This window comes from Mus caroli, unplaced genomic scaffold (genome assembly GCF_978045245.1).
Source record: "Mus caroli unplaced genomic scaffold, Mus_caroli_1 scaffold_8, whole genome shotgun sequence".
Taxonomy (NCBI): Eukaryota; Metazoa; Chordata; class Mammalia; order Rodentia; family Muridae; genus Mus; species Mus caroli.
This window is the reverse complement of record NW_028227263.1, coordinates 58,509,099-58,533,068: the sequence shown is the minus strand read 5'-3', so window position 1 is coordinate 58,533,068 and position 23,970 is coordinate 58,509,099. Positions and strand designations below refer to the sequence as shown.

Sequence of the window (23,970 nt, the reverse complement as noted above, 5' to 3'; positions counted from 1 at the left end):
TCTGCTTCCTGAGTTTTATAATCCTCCTTACTCTATACATAAATAAATGTTTCCATTTGGAGGAAGTAGCTATACAGTAGCAAAATTTCAGACAGAAGGTAAAACATTTTGAGACTAATCAAGCTTCTTTATAAGGACATGTTCCCACCCTAATCTCTAGCATTAGTTAGACGCTAAAAGTAGATATTCTTTCCTTAGGTAGTTATAGATATGCATTAATTGTTTCATGAAAGATTGGTGTTGGGCACAAAGTTCATTGTAAAGCTGGCATGCTTGATCTTCAAATCCATGTATTATAAATTACTAATGTTAAAATCATAAAAGAGTTTATAGGTTCATTTTAGTATCTTATTCACATAATCCCTCTTCATCCTCAAGTATTACTGTTTTCATGTTGTATATGTGCAAACTAAAACACAAACAAAATTAACTTGTTGGTCAAGCCAAGACAAATCACTAACAAAGGAAATGTCATAATTTAAATAGAAATTTATAACAAAATTTTAGGATATGCTGCCTGCTATAAATATGAAACATTTGTTTGAAATAATGCCCATTATTAGTAACCGATTTTGGATTTTTGCAGAATTATGTGAAACAGGGAAAATGAGTCCTTCATTATTATACCTCTTTTCTACATCATCAAGGAAACTGGAGGAGATTTCGTTTACTGGTTTTATATTATTGAATAATGTAGACCAAATGAATGCAGGACATGTTACTTTGTTTGGACCAGTTACATTCACATGGCAGTTAATCTAGTACTAAATATCAAAGATAATCTTTTCAGAAAGCATTTCTCAGATCTTTCCACGTTTCTTCAATGTTGTCATAGCCTATCTTAAATGTTTTAACCCTATATGGTGGCAATAATGTACAATTTGATAAATTTTCTATAATTTAGAAAAGTTGATCAACACATATGAATCTTAGGTTTTCACATAAAAATCTTAATAACTGATAATAGCTAAGTTACAATTATAGTAATTAGTTTCTTACAAGGTCCCCAGTTAGAGGATGGGGCCATCCACTCATCTCCAAATTTTTAACCCAGAATTGCTCCTATCTAAAGGAAATACAGGGACAACGTTTGGAGCAGAGACTGAAGGAAAGGCCATCCAGAGACTGCCCTACCTGGAGATCTATCCCATATACAGACACCAAATCAGACACTATTAAGAATGCCAAGAAGTGCTTACTGACAGGAGCCTGATATAGCTGTCTCCTGAGAGGCTCAACCAAAGCCTGATAAATACAGATGTGGATGCTCACAGCCAACCATTGGACTGAGCATGGGGATCCCAATGGAGAGGTTAGGGAAAGGAGTGAAGGAGCTGAAGGGGCTTGCAATCCCATAAAAAGAACAACAATATCCACCAACCAGATACCCCCCATAGCTCCCAGAGACTAAACCACCAACCAAAGAGTACGTATGGAGGGACCTGTGGTTCCAGCTGCACATGTAATAGTGGATGGCCTCATTTGACATCAATGGCAGGAGAGGCCCTTGGTCTTCTGAAAGTTTGATGCCCCAGTATAGAGAAATGCCGGGATAGTGAGGTGGGTGTAGGTGGTTGGATGGTGGAGCAGGGGAGGGGGATGGGATAGGGAGTTTTTGGAGGGGAAACCGGGAAAGAAGATAATATTTGAAAAATAAGTAAAATATCTGATAAAGAAAGAAATAATTAACTTTTCCTATTTGTCAATTATGTTACATATTCCCTCTCATTTGTTCTTCAGATCCTCACAGAAATTAAACAGTAACATCATTTTTAGTCTCATATAAAGAAAAATGGCATTATTTTTGCTTCTTATTTTTATTACTTATTTTATTTATTTACATTCCAAATTTTGCACCCCTTTTTGCTTCCCCCTCCACAAGTTCTTCACCCATTCTCCCTTTCCTCTTTGCTTCTGAGAGGGTACATCCCTACCCACATACCCACTCTCACCTCACTCTATTAGCATCCCTTTTCCCTGGGGCATTAATTTTCTAGAGGATTAAGCACATCCTTTTCAACTGAGGCCAGATAAGGCAGTCCTCTGCTACATATGTAGCATGTGGCATGGACCAAGCCAAGTATGCTTTTGGGTTGGTGGCTTACTCTCTGGAAGCTCTGGGAGTTCCAAGTTAGTTGACACTGTTGTTCTTCCAATGGGGTTGCAACTTCCTAAGCTCCTTCAGACTTTCCCCTAACTTTTCCATAGGACTCCAACCTCAGTCCAATGCTTGGCTGTTTAAGTAACTTCATCAATCTCAATCAAGTGCTGGTAGAGCCTCTCACAGGACAGCCATGCTATGCTTCTATCTGCAAACACAACATGGCATCAGCAATAGTGTTGGGGTTCAGTGCCTGCACATGGGCTGGATCTCAAGTTGGGGCAGTCTCTGGATGGCTTTTCCTTCAACTTCTCATCCATTTTTGTCCCTGCATTTCCTTTAGAAAGGAACAATTCTGAGTCAAAATTTTGAAGATGGCTGGGTAGCCCCTTGGCTCAACTGGGAGTCATGTTTATCTACTGGAAGTGGTGTCTTAGGTTCTATCTCCCCACTATTAGGCTAAGGTCAGTCCTATTGGGGTTTGGGAGCCTCTCACAACCTTGGTGGCTATGACTTTTTAGAGGTTTTCCCCATTGAGCCCTGAGAGCATCACATCCCAGGTCTCTGGGAATTTCTAGAGGTCTCCTTTCCCCCCCCCTTCCCCCACACACATAGAGCAGCATATTTCCATTCATTCTCCTGGCCCTCTGGACTTCTCTCCTTTCTCCTTCCATGCCTAATCCTGCCTCCCTTTTTCTCCACCTCTCCACTCTCCTAGCCAGATGCTTTCCTTCCTCTGCCTTCTTTGATTATTTTGTTCGCCCTTCTAAACAAGATTGAAGTATCCACACTTTGACCTTCCTTCTTCTTAAGAAAGCTTCATAAGGTCTATGGTTGTATCATAGGTATTCTGACCTTTTTGGCTAATATCGACTTATCAATGAGTACATACCATGAACTTTTGTGTCTTTGGTGTCAGGGTTACATCACTAAGGATAAAGTGTATCTATTGGATCTTTATTGAGAATTCAGAAAGAATAGAAGTGTACATAGGAAAGGACAGCCTGCAGGATCATCTTGAACTAGATTTTGAAATGCTAACTCAATATGTGTTGATTTTATGTCATTGGCATTATATCCTGTCTATGAACCTAATTTTTCTAACCTAAACAAGGGCAAAATATTATGTTCATTATGCACATAGCAAACTCACATTTCTATCACAGTGCAGATAATGGATATAGTGCACCTGGAAATAAGTACTATAGAATATTACCTCCTCATTTTCATTCGCTCTTTTAACTGCTTATGAATCATTTTGTGATAAAATGGCTCTGTGAAATCATTATTATCATGGCCAAAAATGGCAATGTCATCATTTAAAGTAGTTCATAAAATAAATAAACATGCACCACCAATACAATGCCAACCACACTCAGAAAAGATAACTTTATATATACATATACATATGTGTATATATATATACATATACATATATATGTGTGTATATGTGTACATATACATATATACACACATGGATATATGACCATCAGATGTCTCTAATATTCTATGACCATATGTTCTACTCTAGTCAAGTTAGTCTTCCCTGTGTACAATTTTTGAACTCAGTAATTGCAGTTCAGTTCTTTACAGAAGGTTTGGATATAGCAAAGTAATTCATTCCTTTGCAATTTTCTACTTCATTTCAATTACATAGTTCATTATAAAAGATGAGTTTCTAATTTAGCATGCTTGTCCTTTTTAATTAGAAGCAAAACCTTAATAGAAACATTTTTGAAACGTCACCATCAGAAATCTGAATGATTAGTATTGTAATTCTTATATCCCTTAATGTGGGCAACACCAACTTTGCATTTACCTCAGACTAATCTAGTCATATCTTAAATGTACATTATATCATGTGAACAGCAACAGCATGTTTTCAGCCATTTGGTGCTTCTCATTGAAGTGTGACTTCCATGTGTGTTTTCTCAAGTTTTCACAACTATACTGGAAAGTTTAATTTTCCTGGTTTTCAACATGAGGTGATCATGTTGAAAATACAATCATTCAGGACTATTTGGAAGATATATCTAAGTTACAGAAAAACATTTCTAATGGACTACATATAAAGTTATATGGTAGAAAGCTATATGTAGGATTGGGGAAACCATCTGGATTTAGAAACATCACAAAATGTAGTTAAAATGGAATTCATAGAAAAGAATGGTTGCACTAATGATATAGAGATCAAAGTGAGAAGATTCTTGTCTTGCTGTAGGATGAAGAGTACAGTATCCAATTTTTTGTCTCAGGATCTTAAATATCATTACCACCTGGGTTCTTATTGCTATAGAATTCATTTTCATACTACGTGGAAGTTCTTCAAAATTCCACGATGTGTATGATATAGCTATGGTTGTCTCAAATCATTCATTTATTTGAGGGCTATCAACCAGTTGCTGGTGGTACTATTAAAAGTTGGCATCCTGCATGGAAAAGTCTATAGTTCCCCATTGGACTTCTGAGGCTTCTGAAACTTTTCAAATCTGCAAAGATCAGTTGTGTTGCTCCATGAGGATTTAGAAGTCACTTCTTTATACTTCAGATAAAACTGTATAACAGAGACAGTGTGAATATTGGGAGCTTAGCAATATCTCTATATGTGGCTACAGCCCTAGGTTCCTGGGGCTGCTGTGCTGCCTCACACAGAATGGGCATGTGTGGCATAAGTAGGGAGGATACATTGTTTATGTGAAGCCATAAACTAAAGCATTTTATTAGGTATTTTCTTCATTTACATTTCAAACGCTATCCCAAAAGTCCCCCATTACCCCCCACCACTCCCCTACCCACTCACTCCCACTTCATGGCCCTGGTGTTCCCCTGTACTGAGGCATATAAAGTTTGCAAGACCAAGGGGCCTCTCTTCCCAATGATGGCCGACTAGGCCATCTTCTGATACATATGCAGCTAGAGACAGGAGCTCTGGGGGTACAGGTTAGTTCATATTGTTGTTTCACCTATAGGGTTGCAGACCCCTTTAGCTCCTTGGGTACTTTCTCTAGCTCCCCCATTGGGGCCCCTGTGTTCCATGCAATCACTGACTGTGAGCATCACTAAAGCATTTTAATAGATAATTTTTTACTATTTTATATCTCTAGTCTTGGCTCAAGCCACCTCCCATAATCCACTGATAAAACTGGCAATGCTAAGCACTATACTGTATGCAGGAAATAGCATGGTAAATAAAGTCCAAGTTCACTTAATTCACAGGGAACCAATTTTCCATTCAGAACCAACCTCAAATCTCATGGTAGGATTACAAGCTCTGCAAACAAATAAACAACACAAAATCCTGTTCAACAAATATTAAATGATTGGGTGAGATGTTTGCTTTAATCCATAGTGTTAGAACTTGTGAAAATAGAAAAGCAAGATTGTCTTATGATTTACAAAACTCATACTCTATTGGAGGAATAGTAAAGTTTATAGATAATTCTAATACATGTCATAAAGTATATGTGTTGTAGATGGGGAGATTTATCCATTGATAAAGAATTTTCCTTGCAAACATGACTATCTGAATTCAATACCCAGAAATGACATGTACACACACACACACACACACACACACACACACACACAGAGAGAGAGAGAGAGAGAGAGAGAGAGAGAGAGAGAGAGAGAGAGAGAGAGAGAGAGAGAGAGAGAGAGAGAGAATTGTGCACACTTATAATTTCAGTGAGTGACGGGGAGGCAGAAACAAGTACATCTCTTTGTTTTATTGACTAGACAGCTCTCTGATGTCAGGCCCATGAGACTGTTTCAAAAACTTAAGATGATTTTTCTGTACTTGGCTCCATCTGTACAATAGGTAAGTTTTCTTGATAAGAAAGACTATACTTATCTGTAGGCATAAAACAAATGATTATAGATTGATATGGATTATAATGATTTAATAAATTGGTGGTTATATGTTGTCCTGCATTAACTATGAATTCACTAGTACTGAGTACTTAACTAGCTTTCCAATACCAGGAACATTTTCCTTGTTGTTGAGTAGGTTTTAAGTCCAACTAGAGAACTGCTAGTTACCAACAAGATATATGTGCCACTACTGCATCCATAGAATTATTGTGCCAACAAGCTGTTGATGTGTTTCATGTACACCAATAACTGATTAGTACTGTTAGTCTTACCTTCCTTCTTTGGAAGCTTATGTGGTACATTCTTCAAGCATGAAAATTTTTCAGATGTTATTCAAATAAAGCCTCAATGACATGATTGCCAATATATGAGCTGAACAAGGACAATGCTAATGAGTATATCAAAATGGATAGGAAAAAGCCCACAAAGCCTCAACCATACACAAAGAAATATAGGCAACGAAGGGAAGCTAAAAAAGACAAAGGTGGTCTTCCCTCAGGAAAAAGAATAAAAGTAGCTGACCAGCGCCAAACAAGCAGCCTAGAAAATAGACATAAAAGTAACATTATATGGGCTATACATTGTATATTTAGCAGTAAACCTGTACATATATGCGTGTAATAACAATTAGTGCAAAAAAGAGACACTGAATTGGAAAAGAGCAGGGTGTGAAGGAAGGAAGAGGAAGAAATGTAATTATATTATAATTACAAAAATAAAATTTTCAAAAATAAGGAGGATGGAATGATACCTCTGATTGTTCTTACACGTAGACACACATATATGCACACACAGACACATGTGTGTACACAGAGAGAGACAGAGTGACAGAGAGAGAGACAGAGACAGAAAGAGCAAATGTTGTATGATATAATGGACATATAAGCACATTTTTTTATAGAAACAATGGTAAAATATTAACCTGCTTTGAAATATGCTTTGACCTTCTCTCACAACATGAAACAAATGGCTGTTCTATTTACTGTGAATAATAGAAATTTATTGTGCATAATTAATAACTATATAGATTTAAAAATCAAACAAGTGTGAATAAGCCTGCTTCTGTGCAATGTTTTCATTATAAGGTTACATTTTATTATCCAATAACACCTTCAAAATCTTTCAATTACTTTCTTCTACATACTTTACTGTCTTCTCTTGTATTTTCCTTTCTATTTCTTCTTACTGGTGGGTAGACAGAACGTAATAGGAATAATATGAAAGTGTTTTCAGAGTTAGAATAAGAACAGATATAAAGAATCAATGTTCTATTTTTAAAATACACTTTTTCTCATTGTTTTACCTCAGAGTCATGAGTTAATTTGATAAAAATATTATAAAATTAAAATTAATCTGCCTCTCATAATGATAATAGCACTATTTAAAGAATTCGGAGGCAAAGAGTCTTAGAGAAGTTATTCCTCACCTCTAGGTCTTATTTTTCCCATTTGTAAACTGAGTTTATTGAACCAAACTAAGAAGTTGCCATCACAAATGAGTTCATGGCCAAAGGAGATGTCAAGAATGTAGAGAGTAGGTCTTCATTGGGTGACAATGATAAAATTAGGGTTATGTCTTTATTTTCAAGTGTGTATAGGTAGTTATATGGTATTCCTACAAACTAGCATTTAGGACACTCCATCTATATCTGAATGCTAAGTACAGCCTGAGTGCCTCCTTTCTGTAGCGTTTGCACTAGAAACATGCTCTTACAAGTCACTAACCTTCTCAGGTTCAGTCTTCCTCATGTGGTCTTATTTTTCTTTGATTAACACCTACTAAGCTTCAAAGTTACACTGCCTGGATGAATTAAAGACAAATTTCTGTGGACTGTAAAATTAATGTTATCACAGATTGGAGGTCTTTTTTAATTTATTAATCCTGCTGGAGAATTCTGAGTTGATTATATGCTGACAAAATTTGCCCTAAATACTAGAGCTTATATATCAAGGTTGAGTTTAAAATAAATAGGATAGAAAAAAGTTTAGGGCTGCTTTGCTTTTTCTTCTCCTTCAAAGATGGTTATGAATCACTGACAGCTTTGGCTAGAACAGAACCTCCGATCAAGCTGCATCTAATCTTGAGCTATGTCAATGCTGCTAAAGGATTCAGGCTCTTTGGAGCATCATTGTGTCAACTAATTAATATTTCTGTTCTTTCCTATAGCTTAGTGAATGAGAAATTTGAATGAAATAGATCCTTTTATTACATACACTCATGCCATTACAACTAGCTCAATAACATTAAATTTCATGGCTCCTAACAAGCTTCTACAATTATGCTTGTAGTTGCTTTTTGTTTTTTAGTTTAAAGATTTTATCTTTTTCATGTTTGAACCACCAGCATGCAACAGTCGGCCATGCAATAAGGATTCTAATAGATGAACTTATAAGAAATAATTTAAACATCTTTGAACAAGTCAATGAAATAACTAATGAGGAAGAAATTTTCTTTAGATCTAAAGCAGCAACAGCAAAAACAATTAACTATAACTCTGAAGGTTCTACTAAGACATCTAAAGAATGACTATTAAATGAAAGCACATAGCTTAGAAATGTAAATATTGGTGAGACTTTTATAGCACACATATATGGTTATACAGTTTAATTTATTCTCACTAACTATCAGCCCATGTTCTGGAAACTTCTAATTTGATATTATGTAATACTGATGCTGTTTAAGTCACATGAACAATACTTACTTAGGAAAATATGTGCCTGGTGTACTGACACATATCTGTAATCCCAGTACTCAAGAAGTTGACACATAAGGATCTTGGTTTTTGTTTGTTTGTTTGTTTGTTTGTTTGTTTGTTTGTTTGAGTCCAGCCTGTACTATATAGTCTGGTGAGAAAAATAGAGAAAAGAGGTAAAAAGAGAGAACAGAGAAAGGAGGTAAAGAGAGAAAGAGTAAGGAGAGAGAGAGTCTGAACGATGAAGAAAAGGAGGAGATGGAGGTTGAGAAAACGAAGACAAAAGAGAGCAGATGAGCTGTTTGACTCCCAACTGTAAGCTTGAATCTAACTTCTTAGGCCTCTTGTTCTATTATTAATTCCATTTTCAAAGCCTCAGCAATCTTGTGTATTTATCACATGGGCCTCATCAAGTTCTAAGTCATCATGATAAGCAAGCATTTTCATTGTATTTCAATGAGATCCAAGAGTGGAAGTTAAGAAAGTAATAGACTTAACATTCTGAGTAAATGAGAAAACAGAAGTTATTAGCATGGGTTTTATTCCTATCTATTCATTTTCCTGATAGAAAAAAAAAAAACTTTATTAATTGAAAAGATCATGTCACATGTTTGCATTGTTCAGTTTTTCTTAAATGAGTACTATTCTACAAAATAATGATTTCTCAAGTAATCTGATTTGACAAACTGAAGACGGGTCTTGGTATAAGGTTTTACTGGTGGAGGCATCCTGTCATCCATCTGGCTCCATTCACATACTCATCTCTGGTTAGTAGTGCCAATCGTGTGTCAGGTTCTATGATAAGCTACAAAGATGCATCTATGCCTAAAGTAGAATGTCCAGAAACTCAAAGTATAGTGTAAACCCATTAAAAACTATCAAGATAGCTAAATGAAAACAAAATGTGGCCTTAATCTAAGCTACAGATAGATTGAAAACAGTTAATTTCCATTTAAGATGTTTAGTATAATGACAGAACTACAATGTGAGAAAGGATACTCTGGGGAGTAATAGAAGATGATGTGGAGTCCTAGCAAACAGAAAGCACTAATACATATGCCATTGTCAAAGAACAAACCTGAAAATGAATGTGGTAAATTGATTTTAGGGAGGAAAGGGCAGTATTGACAGGTAGGTATTGGAGGGTGATAAGAAAAAATGTTGTGTGAGAGTAATAACAATGCATTATTTGTGTGTTTGAACTCATGAAACACAAAACTTAATTAATAAACTTTAGTAACTCAAGGAAAAAAGTATTCCATCCAGGATTATATAAAATTTTATAACCATAGTGGAATAATTTTCAGCCAAATAAATAATATAGCATCCATATACATACCCTCGGGGACAGGATATCAAGGTCTACAGTACACCATTGAAAGCAAGGTATAGAAATATTCTATCATTTGTGGGAAGACATTTATATGGTAAGTTATGAACAAAACTAATAAAGGCTTGGAGAAATAGTAAGCTAGAATATTGTTTAAGTCTTTTACACACAGCAAATTCTGCCTGAAAGGGGTCCTGGATATCTAAAAACTGAAAAAGAGAGAGTTGTTTTCATTTTATTATCTTTACGTTTTTTGCTTGATTTGAATCTACAAATATAGATATAAAAATAGCAAAATAATTAATATATTCCTAACTCCAAAATTCTGTGATAAAAGTTGGATTGGAAGAAAATCAATAGATAAAAGAAATATAGGAATATGTGGCAGGTTGAATGAAGATAGAGTGATATCTTCTTTTATAAGATGTTAAGGTTGACATGAATCAGGAAGCTTTTGATAATTCAGTTAGATTTAGATTCAAAAGACATTAGACATCCAGCTCACAGATATGGACTCCAGATAGACTGCAAAGGTTTAAACCTAGTTCCTGCTGCCTAGTTGTTGTGAAATATTAAAGAAAATTAATGCATGTCTGAATCACTCATAAAAATAGTACATATATCTTCAGGCAATGATAACATTGAATTTCATCAATATTTATATCATACCGAAAAAAAGCTACTATATTGGTTTTAAAGAATCCTCACTTATATGACAATTGAAACATTGGAAATAGTATCAGGAACTGAACAAGGATTCTGATATCTCATAAAGTTATAACCAATCAGTTAAGTTTGTTCTGTTTTCAAAATATGTACTGAATAAGAACACACATCTCCTTTTCTACTACTGTCATGTTAAGCAAAGTAATATCTCCCTGTTTAATAACTCAAGCATTATATTCTTTAATTTCTACAACAACCAACTAATTTGTCACTTGTCAGTTAATTGCTTTCTACATGATCTGTGCTTAACATAAGTCAGAAAATTCATCTGTTACTCCTTTCAAAAGTACTTGTGTGCATAATAACTACCCAAGCTGCTAGCAATCTTAACTTTTATACTTATACATTCAGAGCCTGCCTAGTGTAAACCACTCAAACCTCTTAGTATCCTATAGCACAATTCTGTAAATTATACCACTACTTCAACTTTCATTCATTTTCCACTGAGAAAAGTGAAGCTCTCAATGAAAATCAGAAAAAAACTACAAAGCCATATATTACACAGCCATTTTTTCCTTGTGACTGATTTTATATTCATTTTCCACTTCCATATAATCATTAAAAACCATACCAGACATAGATGCATTGGCACAAGCTAATGTGTCTATCTAGATAAAAATATTCCTAATCTTATATTTTAGATATAAAACATAAATCAGCCTATTAGCAATAGGACTTTCATGCTTCATTCACCTGTTGCCATGCTTTTCACAAGCAATACAACTTAATGTATAATTTGATACTGTAACATTTACTGAATAAATAAATCAATTGTTTAGTGCTTTATTCCATAACTTCTAGTGAGAATGTTTATGAATGACAAAAATATTCTTTGAGACTGGAGGAGGTGAGTCATAAATTATCAAACAAGTATAATAGAGACAAAATATTATATATCATTTTCTCTGCAAAGAAGACTTAGCAGTTGAAGAAATGAAGACTATTTGAAAATTAGCAAGCCAGGAAGGTTCAATGTCATAGATTGTTAGAGAAATAAATCTGAAAATCAAGTAAATAGGTAAAATGAAAGTACAATGTTCTTCTGACATAAGTCACTGGAATAAACAAATCTTAATGTTGTTAGGAAATCACATCTTTTTTCAAGGTTCATTTGTTTATTTTATATCTGCTCATATATTACTTCTCAACTACAGATTCATCTCTCTCCACTCCTCCCAGTCCCTCTCCTACCTTCTCTATTCCCAAGATCCATTGCTCTCTTATTTTTTTTCAGAAAAGAGCAAGCCTCCCAGGGATCTCAGTGGACATGGCATAATAAATTACAATAAAACTAGTCACCTCCTCTCATGTTAAGGCCCAACCAAGCAACCCAGTGTGAAGAAAAATGTTCCAAGGGAAAGCAAAAGAGTCAGAGACAACCCCAATTTCCATGTTATGACTTCCACAAGAACACCAAGCTATATAACCATAACATATATGCAAAGGATTTATCTCAGACCCATACAGGTTCCATAATTGTAAGTTCAGTCTCTATGAAGCCCTATGAGCACTGGTTACTTGATTAGGTAGCCCATGTTCTTGTGGTGCCATTGACCGCTCTGGTTCATATAATCCTTCCTCTCCCACTTCCAAGAAGTTTACTGAGATGGTGATTGGCTGTGGGTCACTGCATCTGCTCTAATCAGTTACTGGATGAAGCCTCTCTGATGAAGATTGGACTAGGATATAATCTATGAATAGCAGATTATTAGAAATCATTTCATTGACTTTTTTTTTACCAGTCTTATTTGGTTCTATGCAAGTTCTTTGGGCTATCTATCCTCTGATTCCTGATCATCCCATGCAGCACATCCTGAAGGCAAGATAAATTGTAGGTTGAAAGTTTTATGGATGGGTTGATGCCCCAGTATTCAATATTTTAAAACAAAACCCACAAATGCTGGGAAAGAGTTGCGAACAACATGTTCACACATGGTTTTGTGTGGTCCAAAGTTGTAAATCTGATGAGCTCTTTCTCATTGTTCAGAATCTGTGAATGTAGCTATAGAGAAGAGCTGGGTAATATTTCAAAGTTAATCCTTAACTTATTTCTCAACAGGTTCTCTAACTCTGAGAACACATCATGTTCAAGATTCCAAAATGGGATTTGTGATCAATGCAATCTATTCTATGGCTTATGGGCTCCACAACATGCAGATGTCCCTGTGCCCAGGCTACGCGGGCCTCTGTGATGCAATGAAGCCAATTGATGGGCGGAAACTTTTGGACTCCCTGATGAAAACCAACTTTACTGGAGTTTCTGGAGATATGATTCTATTTGATGAAAATGGAGACTCTCCAGGAAGGTACTGTTACAATCTCATTGTTGACAATAGTGCCTGAACTTTCTATCCCAAGTGTCTTTCCCTTTTGGTTACTCGGGTTTCTGGAGCAGGTTTGGTTAAAGCTCTTATTCCAAAATGAGGCAACTCAGATAAGGATGGCCTCATTTCTCTGTGGCCAAGAAAGAACATCAACGTTAATACTCAGTGTATACTTTTCAATTCATCACCACATTTCAGTGGCATAAACTTAAGAGACATGATCCTCTTTTTATTATAGACAAAGAAAAATACACCCCTTGGATTCCTCGGGGGCATGTTAGTCAGGTTATTCCCAGTCTTTGGTTACTTCTTATCACAACAATATTCTCAGACAGGAGTAATTCTATTTCTGGTACTCCAGGATTATGATGGAGGTCTGTCTGCTATGTTTACTCTACTTGCTGGTGAGCCACATCATATGTTCCTTTGTTATCCTGTAACAGAAGCACTTAATGCCCTTGTTGATGTAACTAACTGCCTTTCAATCTGAATTTTGTATTATTTGTGAGAAGGTGACAGAAAAGTATGGAACATTTTTATAATTAAGCCATCCTTTGTAGAAATCACTAAGTATTAAAAACTTATGAAAATTTATCTCTATCTCCAACATTGAAGACTTAAGTCTTGTTAAACACTGTACTTTGAATATATAAGGGATAATTAATTGAATTTATTGGCAGAGGTAGGTAACTACTCTGCTGTACAAAAGAAAACAACAACAAAGAAATGAAAAAAAAATCAAGCACATAAATAAATAATCCCAAGGATCCTTTGGTTCCTGCTGCTTCTCCCAGCAGCAATTTATGCCTCCCAGCTGTGTTCAAAGAATTATCTGCATACAGTTTGCAGCTAGTCCTGCCAAGAGAGTGACACATGAGTCCCCTCCACTCAACTTGCAATGCATGTGGCGACCACAACCTTCTTCCAGCAGCCTTGGTTTAGCACATTTCCACATCCTGCAGTAAACTGGAGCTGGCCATTCATACAGCTTGCAACATTACACAAGCTTCACTGCCAAGAGGCAGACAGCTAGTTCCAGGTCACATGGCCAAGTGAAAAACCTGGTATTTTCTATAATCTAGAGACTTAACAGGTTTTATTCTAATCCAGACATTTGCAAAACTAACTGGCTTTTTATTATTTTCTATTTTGGGAATCTTCTGTGTGTTCACTGTTGGAAAATATAAATATTTTCTTAGTAGCAAAGGAAACTTCAAATGCACTGTATGTCTGGATGCTAAGTCTAAATTCTGATTCTTGGATATGGATTTACTGTTTTTGTATAAACATCTATAGCACCAGTGTTACCCTGGCCCTGTTAAACTGATGATGGCATTATCACTAGCTCAAGACCTTTCTTGTCATGTGTCCAAGACAGATTCACAAACCATAGGAGAAGGAAATGTCTTTGGAGACTCAACTCCAGCCCAGTGGGAAACTTTAATGAATTAAGCAAATCATCACTACTTTATTCACAGTGTTTCAAGATATTTGTGATAGAAGTACTTTGGGAATACTGCTCACCCCTTTTCAAATCTCTTCAAGAATAATGAAATCATAAATACTTTTTCAATAATAGCATGTACACTATTTTGCAACCAAATTCCTGATTTAGTATTTGCTTAGAGTCTATCCATTAACTTCTATATTTAAGTATTAAAACATTAATAATTAGTAATTGCAAATTTTGTTTTGCCAATGCGTAGTTTATATAATGTTTATACTGAACTCATTAATAAATGATATTAAAATAAATAGGCATAAATATGTATACAATCAAATGGGGCAATACAATAGGAACCTACCTGCAATGTTTAACTAATATTTTTGTCAACGTGTGTAATTCAAAACACATACTAAGCTAAATGCTCACTTTTTAAGTCATATGAAATAAGCAATTTTCTATCCTCCTTTTTATTAATACAAAGTAAAGTTTACAAAGGGCAAATTTGGGTTGGTTAGGAAGATGTCAAAGTGTTACAGAACATAAGCTAGTGTGAAGACCTGAGGTCAAATTTCCAGAATGCACATAGAGCTTAACATGGTAAGATCTATAAATAACTGCAACAATTCAACTGTGGGAAGTAGAGAAAGAATTTTGACGGAAGCCCATGGACCAACCGAACTACAATACACAGACACACACACAGATACACCCACACACAGATACACACACACACACACACACACACACACACACACACACACACACTAGAATGGCTGGCTTACCCAAAGCAATAGTATAAAAAATGACTGTTAAGGTTTTCAGTGTTCTAGGTTTGAACACCTCACCTTATTCATCAGCCCCACCATCCACCAGATCAAAGGAAAATAAGCATATATTTTGAGTAATGTATCTTCAGGAATTATATTAGGTTTTGTGATGTTAAAAGTTTCCTCTAGAGCTGGGCGTGGTGGCGCACACCTTTAATCTCAGCACTCGGGAGGCAGAGGCAGGCAGATTTCTGAGTTCGAGGCCAGCCTGGTCTACAAAGTGAGTGCCAGGACAGCCAGGGCTACACAGAGAAACCCTGTCTCAAAAAACCAAAAAAAAAAAAAAAAAAAAAGTTTCCTCTACACTGGATTAAAGGAATTCTCAGCTGAGACAGGAAGCAGAGGAGCCAGGGTTAGAAAGGATACTGCTAAATGAGCAGAGTTCTAGAGGATCCTGGACAGAGAATGGAAGACATTGGTGAGTTGACTTATCTCAGAGCTACGATTGTATACCTGACAGGAAGCCACTTTACAGAAGGAAAGATTTATTTCAACTATTGACTTGAGGGTTCAGTCTATTGTGATAGAGAATGAATAATGAAGGAACTAACTTGCAGTTGTGGCAGAATGAGTCTGAAGTTCTACCAGGAGCACAAGTCTAATGACCTCTGTTTCACTTCTTGCCTGAACCTGAGAAAGCACTTCTTGGGTCACTGCTTGAATATAGTATCCAAAATCCCTTTGATCAGGAACTCTCTTATTAAATAAAAGTTTCTAAGGTAAGTTTCCATTGCTATTGTCCTGATGCTATCATTTTATTATTATTATTATTATTATTATTATTATTATTATTATTATTATTATTGCTACCAATGGGTGGGACACTATCTCTAGGGAATCTTTTCTATCGCAAAGTTTTTGGTTTTCTTTAGTGGACTTTATACCTTTAAAGTTATATAGATACTTGGCCCAAAGCCACTTTATCCACAGTGCCTGCCACTTTAACTATACATGGTACTTTTCCTCATCAGACTACAGAATTTTCATAGCTTTTGTCCCTTTTACTGGAAATACAAATAGAAACAGGAACAAGTCAGCTCACAGCTTTCATATTATGGTGTGCAGCATCTTTTCATGATTCTGGCAATTGGAATCCCTCATCACCCCCAAGTTGCTTTTGCCTTTCTCCAAATAACTTAGTCTTTTCCTCTGGAATTCACTCAAACTCAGCTATTCAGAACACAGCAAGAGTCTTTAACAGCACTTTACTCAAATGCCTAGGATTCCAATTCTGGACAACCTCAAACCCTTTTTAAAACCTCATTTTCATAATTTTATTATCCACATCTCTGTTTGCACTTCGATCCTCTCAAATCCGTCCAGAATTCCTTGTTGTTCTCTGCATGTAAGACTCTATGTGTCCTTCTTGACACAGATCCCAACTCTTGCATACTCATCTCAGAAACAAGCTCCAAAAGCTTAAGAACTAGGAGGACAGGTAGTCATAGTAATGATCCCAGTTCTCAGTATCAATTTCCTGTTTTCCTGAGTTTCTGGTAACTATGACAAAATACTTGACAAATGAAATGAAAAAGAGAAAGGATTGTTTTGGGGATCCTACTATGAGGTTTTATTCCATCATGGATGACAGATGGTAGGGTAGTCATAATATCTCTCAGTTATGGTTACAAGAATATAAGGCTTCTTGATCATGGAACACAGGTAGCACAAAAATTGGAAGCAGTATGCAAACCTCAAGCCTGCTCCCTAGTGATCCTTGTAATCCACCTAGTTCTCACCTAGTAGATATTCAACAATCTCCTGAAACATCTCCACCATCCAGGACAAAGTGAACAAACTCATGAGCACATGGGAGACATTTTAGATTTAAACCATAAGGCGTAGAAATCAATTTTGACTCATCCATTAAGATTACTTAAGCATCTTTGGCTGTTTTTAAACCTTATTCATGGATGAAAATGCTATTAAACTATACTACTTTTAATTTAAAAAAAAAACAACCTGATCTATCTGTGATATAGACTCCTGAGTTTTTGAATTTACAAAAGTTTACATGGCTATTATGTCTCAATGTGCTGTGCAAAAGCAATCTTTAATTAACACATCAATATTTCTATACCAGGACATATGAACATTTCACACTCTGCTCTATTAATGGACTATAAATAACTTCATAAATGTCAGGTTTTATCCTGAGATAATTTTAGATAGGTTTATGTTATGATACCAAATGAGTTATAAAAATATCATGGTTTTCAGAGTTCTAGGGATTTCAAAATTGCACATAAAAAGCATGAACCTTGACTCTTCATTATCAATAATTTAGGTCATGGGTTTGAAAAACAGGTTTTGTAAGCCAAGTCAAAATTTTAGTAATAAAGTTTTAGAGTACATAGTAACATTCAACTAATTATACTGTGTCTGTGAAAATATTGTATTAACAACACTGAATTGTTAAAGATTATTTCAAGTATGTTAAACATGCTGTCTAGTATGAAAAGCAAAACTTGCTGGGAAACTGTCAAAAAGCTGGTCTTAAGAGATCTGGCTTCTGTCTATGTTGATTGTAACTGCACAGAGAAGATGGAGAACATGTGGTAAATTGAATACATCTTCCTATTCAAAGCAAAATTAAAGAGTATAAAATGGGATATAAATGAGTATGTGAATGTAAAATACTGGGAAATAATGATATAAAGGAAAGGATTAGGAAATTATGCTAGGACAATGTTCTTATAATTTATATTAAGTAGCTAAATATTAATTTATATATGTATATATATATATATATTCACCTGAAAAAGACAAAAAGATAAGAGAACTATAAATGGAAGAATAAGAACACATGGGGCGAGAAAAGAGCAACAAAAATTGGGAGAAGTGGTATGCACCTAAATAATTCTAGATACATTGCTATTTAGGCTAAGGGATCATAAATAAACAGATTTTCTATATAAATACTCTTATTTTCCTAGATAGAAATCTGAGTCTTAACAAAATAAATAGGTAACCCTTAGATGACATAATCACTCACTTATTTTTATATTACAATTGAAATAGTTTAATCAGTATAGCAAGAATTCCATTATTGGTAATATTATATTAAATTTTCACCAAGTTCACTATCTGATCTTCCTTTCATTTGTGATTTACCTAACCTCAAAAACACAGACCATTATAATGCAATTATTTCAGGGCAGGAGAGGCATTACTCAGCAGTAACAAGCTCTTCTATAGGACTTGAGTTTGATTCCCAGAACCCATATGATGGCTTGAACCCTCGGGGATCCAACAACCTTTTCTGGCCTCTGTCACACCAGGTAGACATGTAGTACACAGACATGTAAGTAGGCTAAAACACCCATAGATAGATAGATAGATAGATAGATAGATAGATAGATAGATAGATAGATAGATAGATGTAGCTATAGTTATTTTTAAAAACAAACAATGGTGTATCTTGTGGACCTTAGCTGCAAGTACCTAGTATGCCAGCCAATTGCCAACTTGACATACATTTACTCATCACATGCATATTACGAAACTTGCATCTCGGCCTGGCCGAGGTGGCACACGCCTTTAATCCCAGCACTTGGGAGGCAGAGGCAGGCAGATTTCTGAGTTCGAGACCATCCTGGTCTACAAAGTGAGTTCCAAGACGGCCAGGGCTATACAGAGAAATCCTGTCTCGAAAACAAACAAACAAACAAACAAACAAACAAAGAAAAGAAACTTGGATCTCCACAGTTTTGTCTTCAAGTGATTGTTCAGTTCCCAGTCTCATTGGAATAGTCCTTTGTAAGGATGCTTGATATAAGTTGAAAATTTCTAGATACTAGTAAACACCCTTATATCTAGAATAGCCCTATTTTGGTCTCTATCTTAAACTTAAATGGAATTTGTTGGCTTACATGCTTTTAGCTTTCTTTTTTACTTTTGTTTTTGAATGCTATATAAAATTGATTTGAAATTTTCTTAAGGATGCTTACTGTGGATACTTGGAACGAGACAGCTGTGAAGGAAGAATTTTTGCATAGAATGGCAAAAATTAAGAAGCTATAGTAAGAGAAAAGTACAATGAGGAGGGAATTGGAAAGAAGGAGAAAAGGAGAAGACAGGCTGGCAGTAATAAAATCTCTCTAGCAGAGTCCTGTAATTAGTATAACACTTTGATCTTTGTTTCTAATACTGTTTTTTAATAAGTCTATAACAAATCCTCAAAAGGCATTCTAAATTATTTACTGATATTTTTGGAAGAAAAAATAAAATTCTATAGGTTAAATAATGGGTAAAAACTACATGAAGCCACTAAACTTTAAATTTTCACCTACAGTTTGAACATGGATACTTAACTCTTGAAAAAGAATGAAGTCTACATCCCCCTTGTAGGTATTGTTTTAAAGTGTCTTTCTGTTTTTTGAAAAAGTGGAGAATCTTTACATGGAGAAAGATTTCTCTCTACCTCAGTTTTTGTTTGGCACATAGCTACTTGTTATGATGAAAGAACATGTTCACAGATAAGCAATTACTGATAGGATCTTTGTTGTTGTTGTTGCTGCTGCTACTGCTGCTGCTGCTGCTGCTGCTGCTGCTGCTGGCTTGTATGAAAAAAAAAAAGGCCAGTGCTAAGACTCAGTCTCTGGGTTAATTCTTTCAGTTTGAAAAATTAAACAAATATTAAGAATTAACATTTCTGAAAGTCACTTTCTGTCAGTCAGTCACATGATGTTCCCTAGTATGCCTATGTTTATTTTCAAGCCCAGTGTCTCCTTACCCTTTAGGATTCCCCTTTAAAGAAAACTGAGGTCATGGGACATAGATCATGACTAATTTAATGAGAAGAAGGAACAGTAGGCTTAAAGTATAAAGGCTTTCTTTGGGTCCTGACTCTGACATTTTTGTTCTATATAACCTGGTCATAACAATTAATCTCAATGAGCTTCAGTTCCATTATCTATAAAATTAATATCTTAGTCTAGACATTTCCAGGATTGAAAATTGGAAGAAATGATATTGTTCATTTTTTTGTGAGCAAATAGAGTCTTTATATCTCTTCAAATCATCATCAGTGAAGAAAGAAGGCTCCAGATACTGACATTTCTTTCAGACTATGCAGTTCCAAGGTTATTTGCTTGGAAAAGTAAGACTTATAAGTCTATTTGTTTGAAATAGCTAGTGACATAATACATAATTATTTTTACTTGACTAATCTCTGTTCTAACTCCTTAAGTCATTGCATATTTAGAAACCACAGGCCAATCTGACAGCATGGAAGAAATATCCCTAGAATCGTTATTTAGAAATAAATAATTTGAAGGAAATGAAGCAATTCAAGACAACCCTAAAGTTATTGACCACGTGAAAAAGTATTAGTATAGGTTAGCTCTGAAAATGAAAACACAAGTATACGTTTAATGAGTAGCCAATAGAAAATGGAATTACTTTATTACACTATTTCATAGGTTATATAAAGTTCATTCTTTAAGGTTTGACATAAATCATCTGATTGGATGTGTCAATTTGGTAGACATAATTATAAATATAAAAACAAAGCATTGGAAGTTAGAGAAAATATTCATGAACCTTTCTGCTGGTGTTGAGAGTTCAGCAAAGTAGGAAAGATAGTATACAATATGAGGACATCCCATGTGAAAGGCTGAGGAGGGTTACACTGAAAGATCTCTGGAAAACTGTTTCATAAATACTCCTCTGGAAATACGAGAAAGGGATTGCAAATTGGACATTGATTTACTTTCCTTATATTTTTGTCCCTAGACTCAAAATAAGAATGGGAGCTAAGAAAGACTGAGAACCCAGGATATGCATTCACTATGCAGTATTTCCAGCTACAATGTTTTAGAAACAATTGTCAGTATTTTCTAAAACACCCCTTAAATTACCTTTATACAATGAATTTTTACCACTGATAAGTGGTAAAATAAAAGCAAAATCAGACCTGTCCCTCATTTATTCTAATTCGCAAGTTTTCTGTAGCTTTAGTTAAAATATATAATAGAAACAGTAGAACTCAGACATTTTTAAAAGCTCAGGCTCTTTCGGATTTCCGAAGCAAAAGCTCTTTAGTAGTAAATACCAATTTCAAGAAAAAAGATATGACTGGGCATCATCATGTTTCATAAAACAAAATTTATGGGACTGAAGTATTATTTTTAAATTACCTTTGTATTCCTTAGCACCCCAAAATGAGTTCAAAGAATAAGCAGAATTCACAGTGAGTAAGGAAACTCTTTGGCATGTTGCTAGGACATAGTTAAACACCTCCCTGGCTTCTTCCAGAAGACCAGCAGAAGTTCATACTTAAAATTGCTGCAGTTATTTCAAAACTGTCTTTCATCTTTCCTACGATGCAGTCACTTTCTCACATGGGATTATTTTCTATTTCAGGTGTAAGTATGACTCTAAAAATAGATCTCTGTCGTAAAAAAAAAAAAAGGCAGAAGTTTGTATAAATATACTGTTACAGAAATTTTCAGTATGATTTACAGAGCAGAAAGTATATTTAGGATAATGAAGCTATTCATTTTCCATATACAAATATATATTGTATTATTTGGATAACTATTATATTCTTCTTTTGAAGGTATGAAATAATGAATTTCAAGGAAATGGGAAAAGATTATTTTGATTACATCAATGTTGGAAGTTGGGACAATGGGGAATTAAAAATGGATGATGATGAAGTGTGGTCCAAGAAAAATAACATCATCAGATCTGTGTGCAGTGAACCGTGTGAGAAAGGCCAGATAAAGGTAAAATGTAATCTAGATTTCTTTAATTGTTTCAGACTTAGTAATGTTAATTCTCATTGGCTATTTTGTTTTTATTTGGTACTTGTTTTGCTTTTTATATTGTAAGATTATAATGAAAGATAATGAGTTTGTCCTTTTATTTTATTCTGATCAATTCTTTAGGAAGGTTAGCATTCAACTCACAATAGTCTGAGTAATTAATCTCTGCTCATTGATCCAATTGACGAGTCATGTTTAGTTCTGTTCACTCTTCCTCCATATAAATGCTTACAAAAATAAGATTATAAAAATAAAATGATTTCTCAGAATGGATAGCATAGAGCTGGAAAATATAGTTAACAAATAGCTATTATACCCCAGTATAGGGGAATGCCAGGGTCAGAAAGTGGGAGTGGGTGGGTTGGTGAGCAAGTGAAGAGAGGAGGGGATAGGGGAAAACCAGAAAAGGAGATAACATTAGAAATGTAAATACAGAAAATATCTAATAAAAAAATTTCCATGTAAGGACTGGAGAGATGGTTTAGCAGTTAAGAGCAATGACTGCTCGTCAAGAGGCCTTGAGTTCAACTCCTATCAACCACATGGTGCCTCACAACCATCTGTCATTGGAACGGATGCCCTCTTATGGTGTGTCTGAAGATACCGACAGTGTACTCATAAATATAAGATAAATAAATTTATCTTTTAAAAAAAATCTCCATATAACAGTTCATTAAGATCAATGGGACAAAACATGTGTTATTCTAATCAAACTATTTAATATAAATGAGGAAAAACACATGCAACAGAAGCAATATTATGAAAATGTAATAATTTCATTAAAAAAACAGAGGTGAGCAAGAAAAACAAATGGTGAGTTGTTCTGAATGAAATTTGAAGCGTTAGACCAAAAACGTATTATAATTTAAAGGAAAGATCACTGGTGTGTGGAAAACAGAAATAGAGAATGTACAGAAGTAACATATAGGGCATTGGAATGATATTGACTAATCCAGAGTATATAAATGGTTACTGTAAGTAGCTATCATAAAAAAATAACATGAAAATAACAGGGTAAGACCAATTTTTTGGATAATTTTTAATATTATGCTAAATAAAGAACCTATATTATATGACATGGAAGTAGTAATCTAATATTGACTAAAATATTGATACATGTTGACCCACAGTAGCATTTGGAAAGTGAAGTGACAAATGATCAAACAAGAAGGAAGAACTAAAATACAGGATGCTGATTTTGATGGCAAAGAAAAGAATAATGAGGGCCAAAATAAGTAGAAGTGACACTGGAGAAAAGTTTTCAGATTAGAGCAACTTAGTTCTGGCAGCTGATGCAATATTAGGTCAGGGAAATAAAACAAAATATGAGAAAATCATCTGGCACTCCAAGTACCATTGGCATAAATGAAAGAAAAATGAGTATCTGAGAGATGGTTCAACAAATAAAGATACTTAGCAGAGTATCTGACTATCAGGGTTTAATCCCCAGGACTCATATTATGGAAAAGCTAACTCTTGTAATTTCTAATGTCTGCAAGAACATACAAACTAAACAGAGAGGGAGGGGAGAGAGGTGGTTTCAGAGGAAGGTAGATGGATTAATTTCAAGATTTGTTAATGTTTTTATATGAAGCAATGATGTTCTAAGGGAAATGTTCTAGGGGAAAAAAGGAAAAACTAATATTAAAGATCCAGATTTAGGAATAAACTAGTTAGAGTTTAAATAGACAGTCTTTGAATATATTTAAAAATGGCCAACCTGAAAGTTTAAATAAAAAAAATATGGGAAGTACACATAAGCCTTCCAAAATATCTGCTTTGAAAATATAAGGAATGGAGAGGTTGAGCAAAGCCAAATCAGAGAGGAAGACACCAAGAGGAATCCAATCAACCAACATGGTGGTCAGCAACTGGCAGGCTAG

At 35.0% G+C, this 23,970-nt stretch overlaps 1 protein-coding gene across 7 annotated transcripts in view; it reads left to right on the top strand.

Annotated features, from left to right (window-relative positions):
* Grm5 (glutamate metabotropic receptor 5) overlaps positions 1-23,970 on the top strand; it is a 506,948-nt gene that overhangs the window by 395,626 nt on the left and 87,352 nt on the right. For all 7 annotated transcript variants that reach the window (XM_029479683.2, XM_021167179.3, XM_021167178.3 and 4 more), the window contains 2 exons: positions 12,779-13,025; positions 21,880-22,048. In XM_029479683.2, the coding sequence (XP_029335543.1) occupies positions 12,779-13,025; positions 21,880-22,048 (416 nt within the window). The remainder of the gene's footprint in view (positions 1-12,778; positions 13,026-21,879; positions 22,049-23,970) is intronic.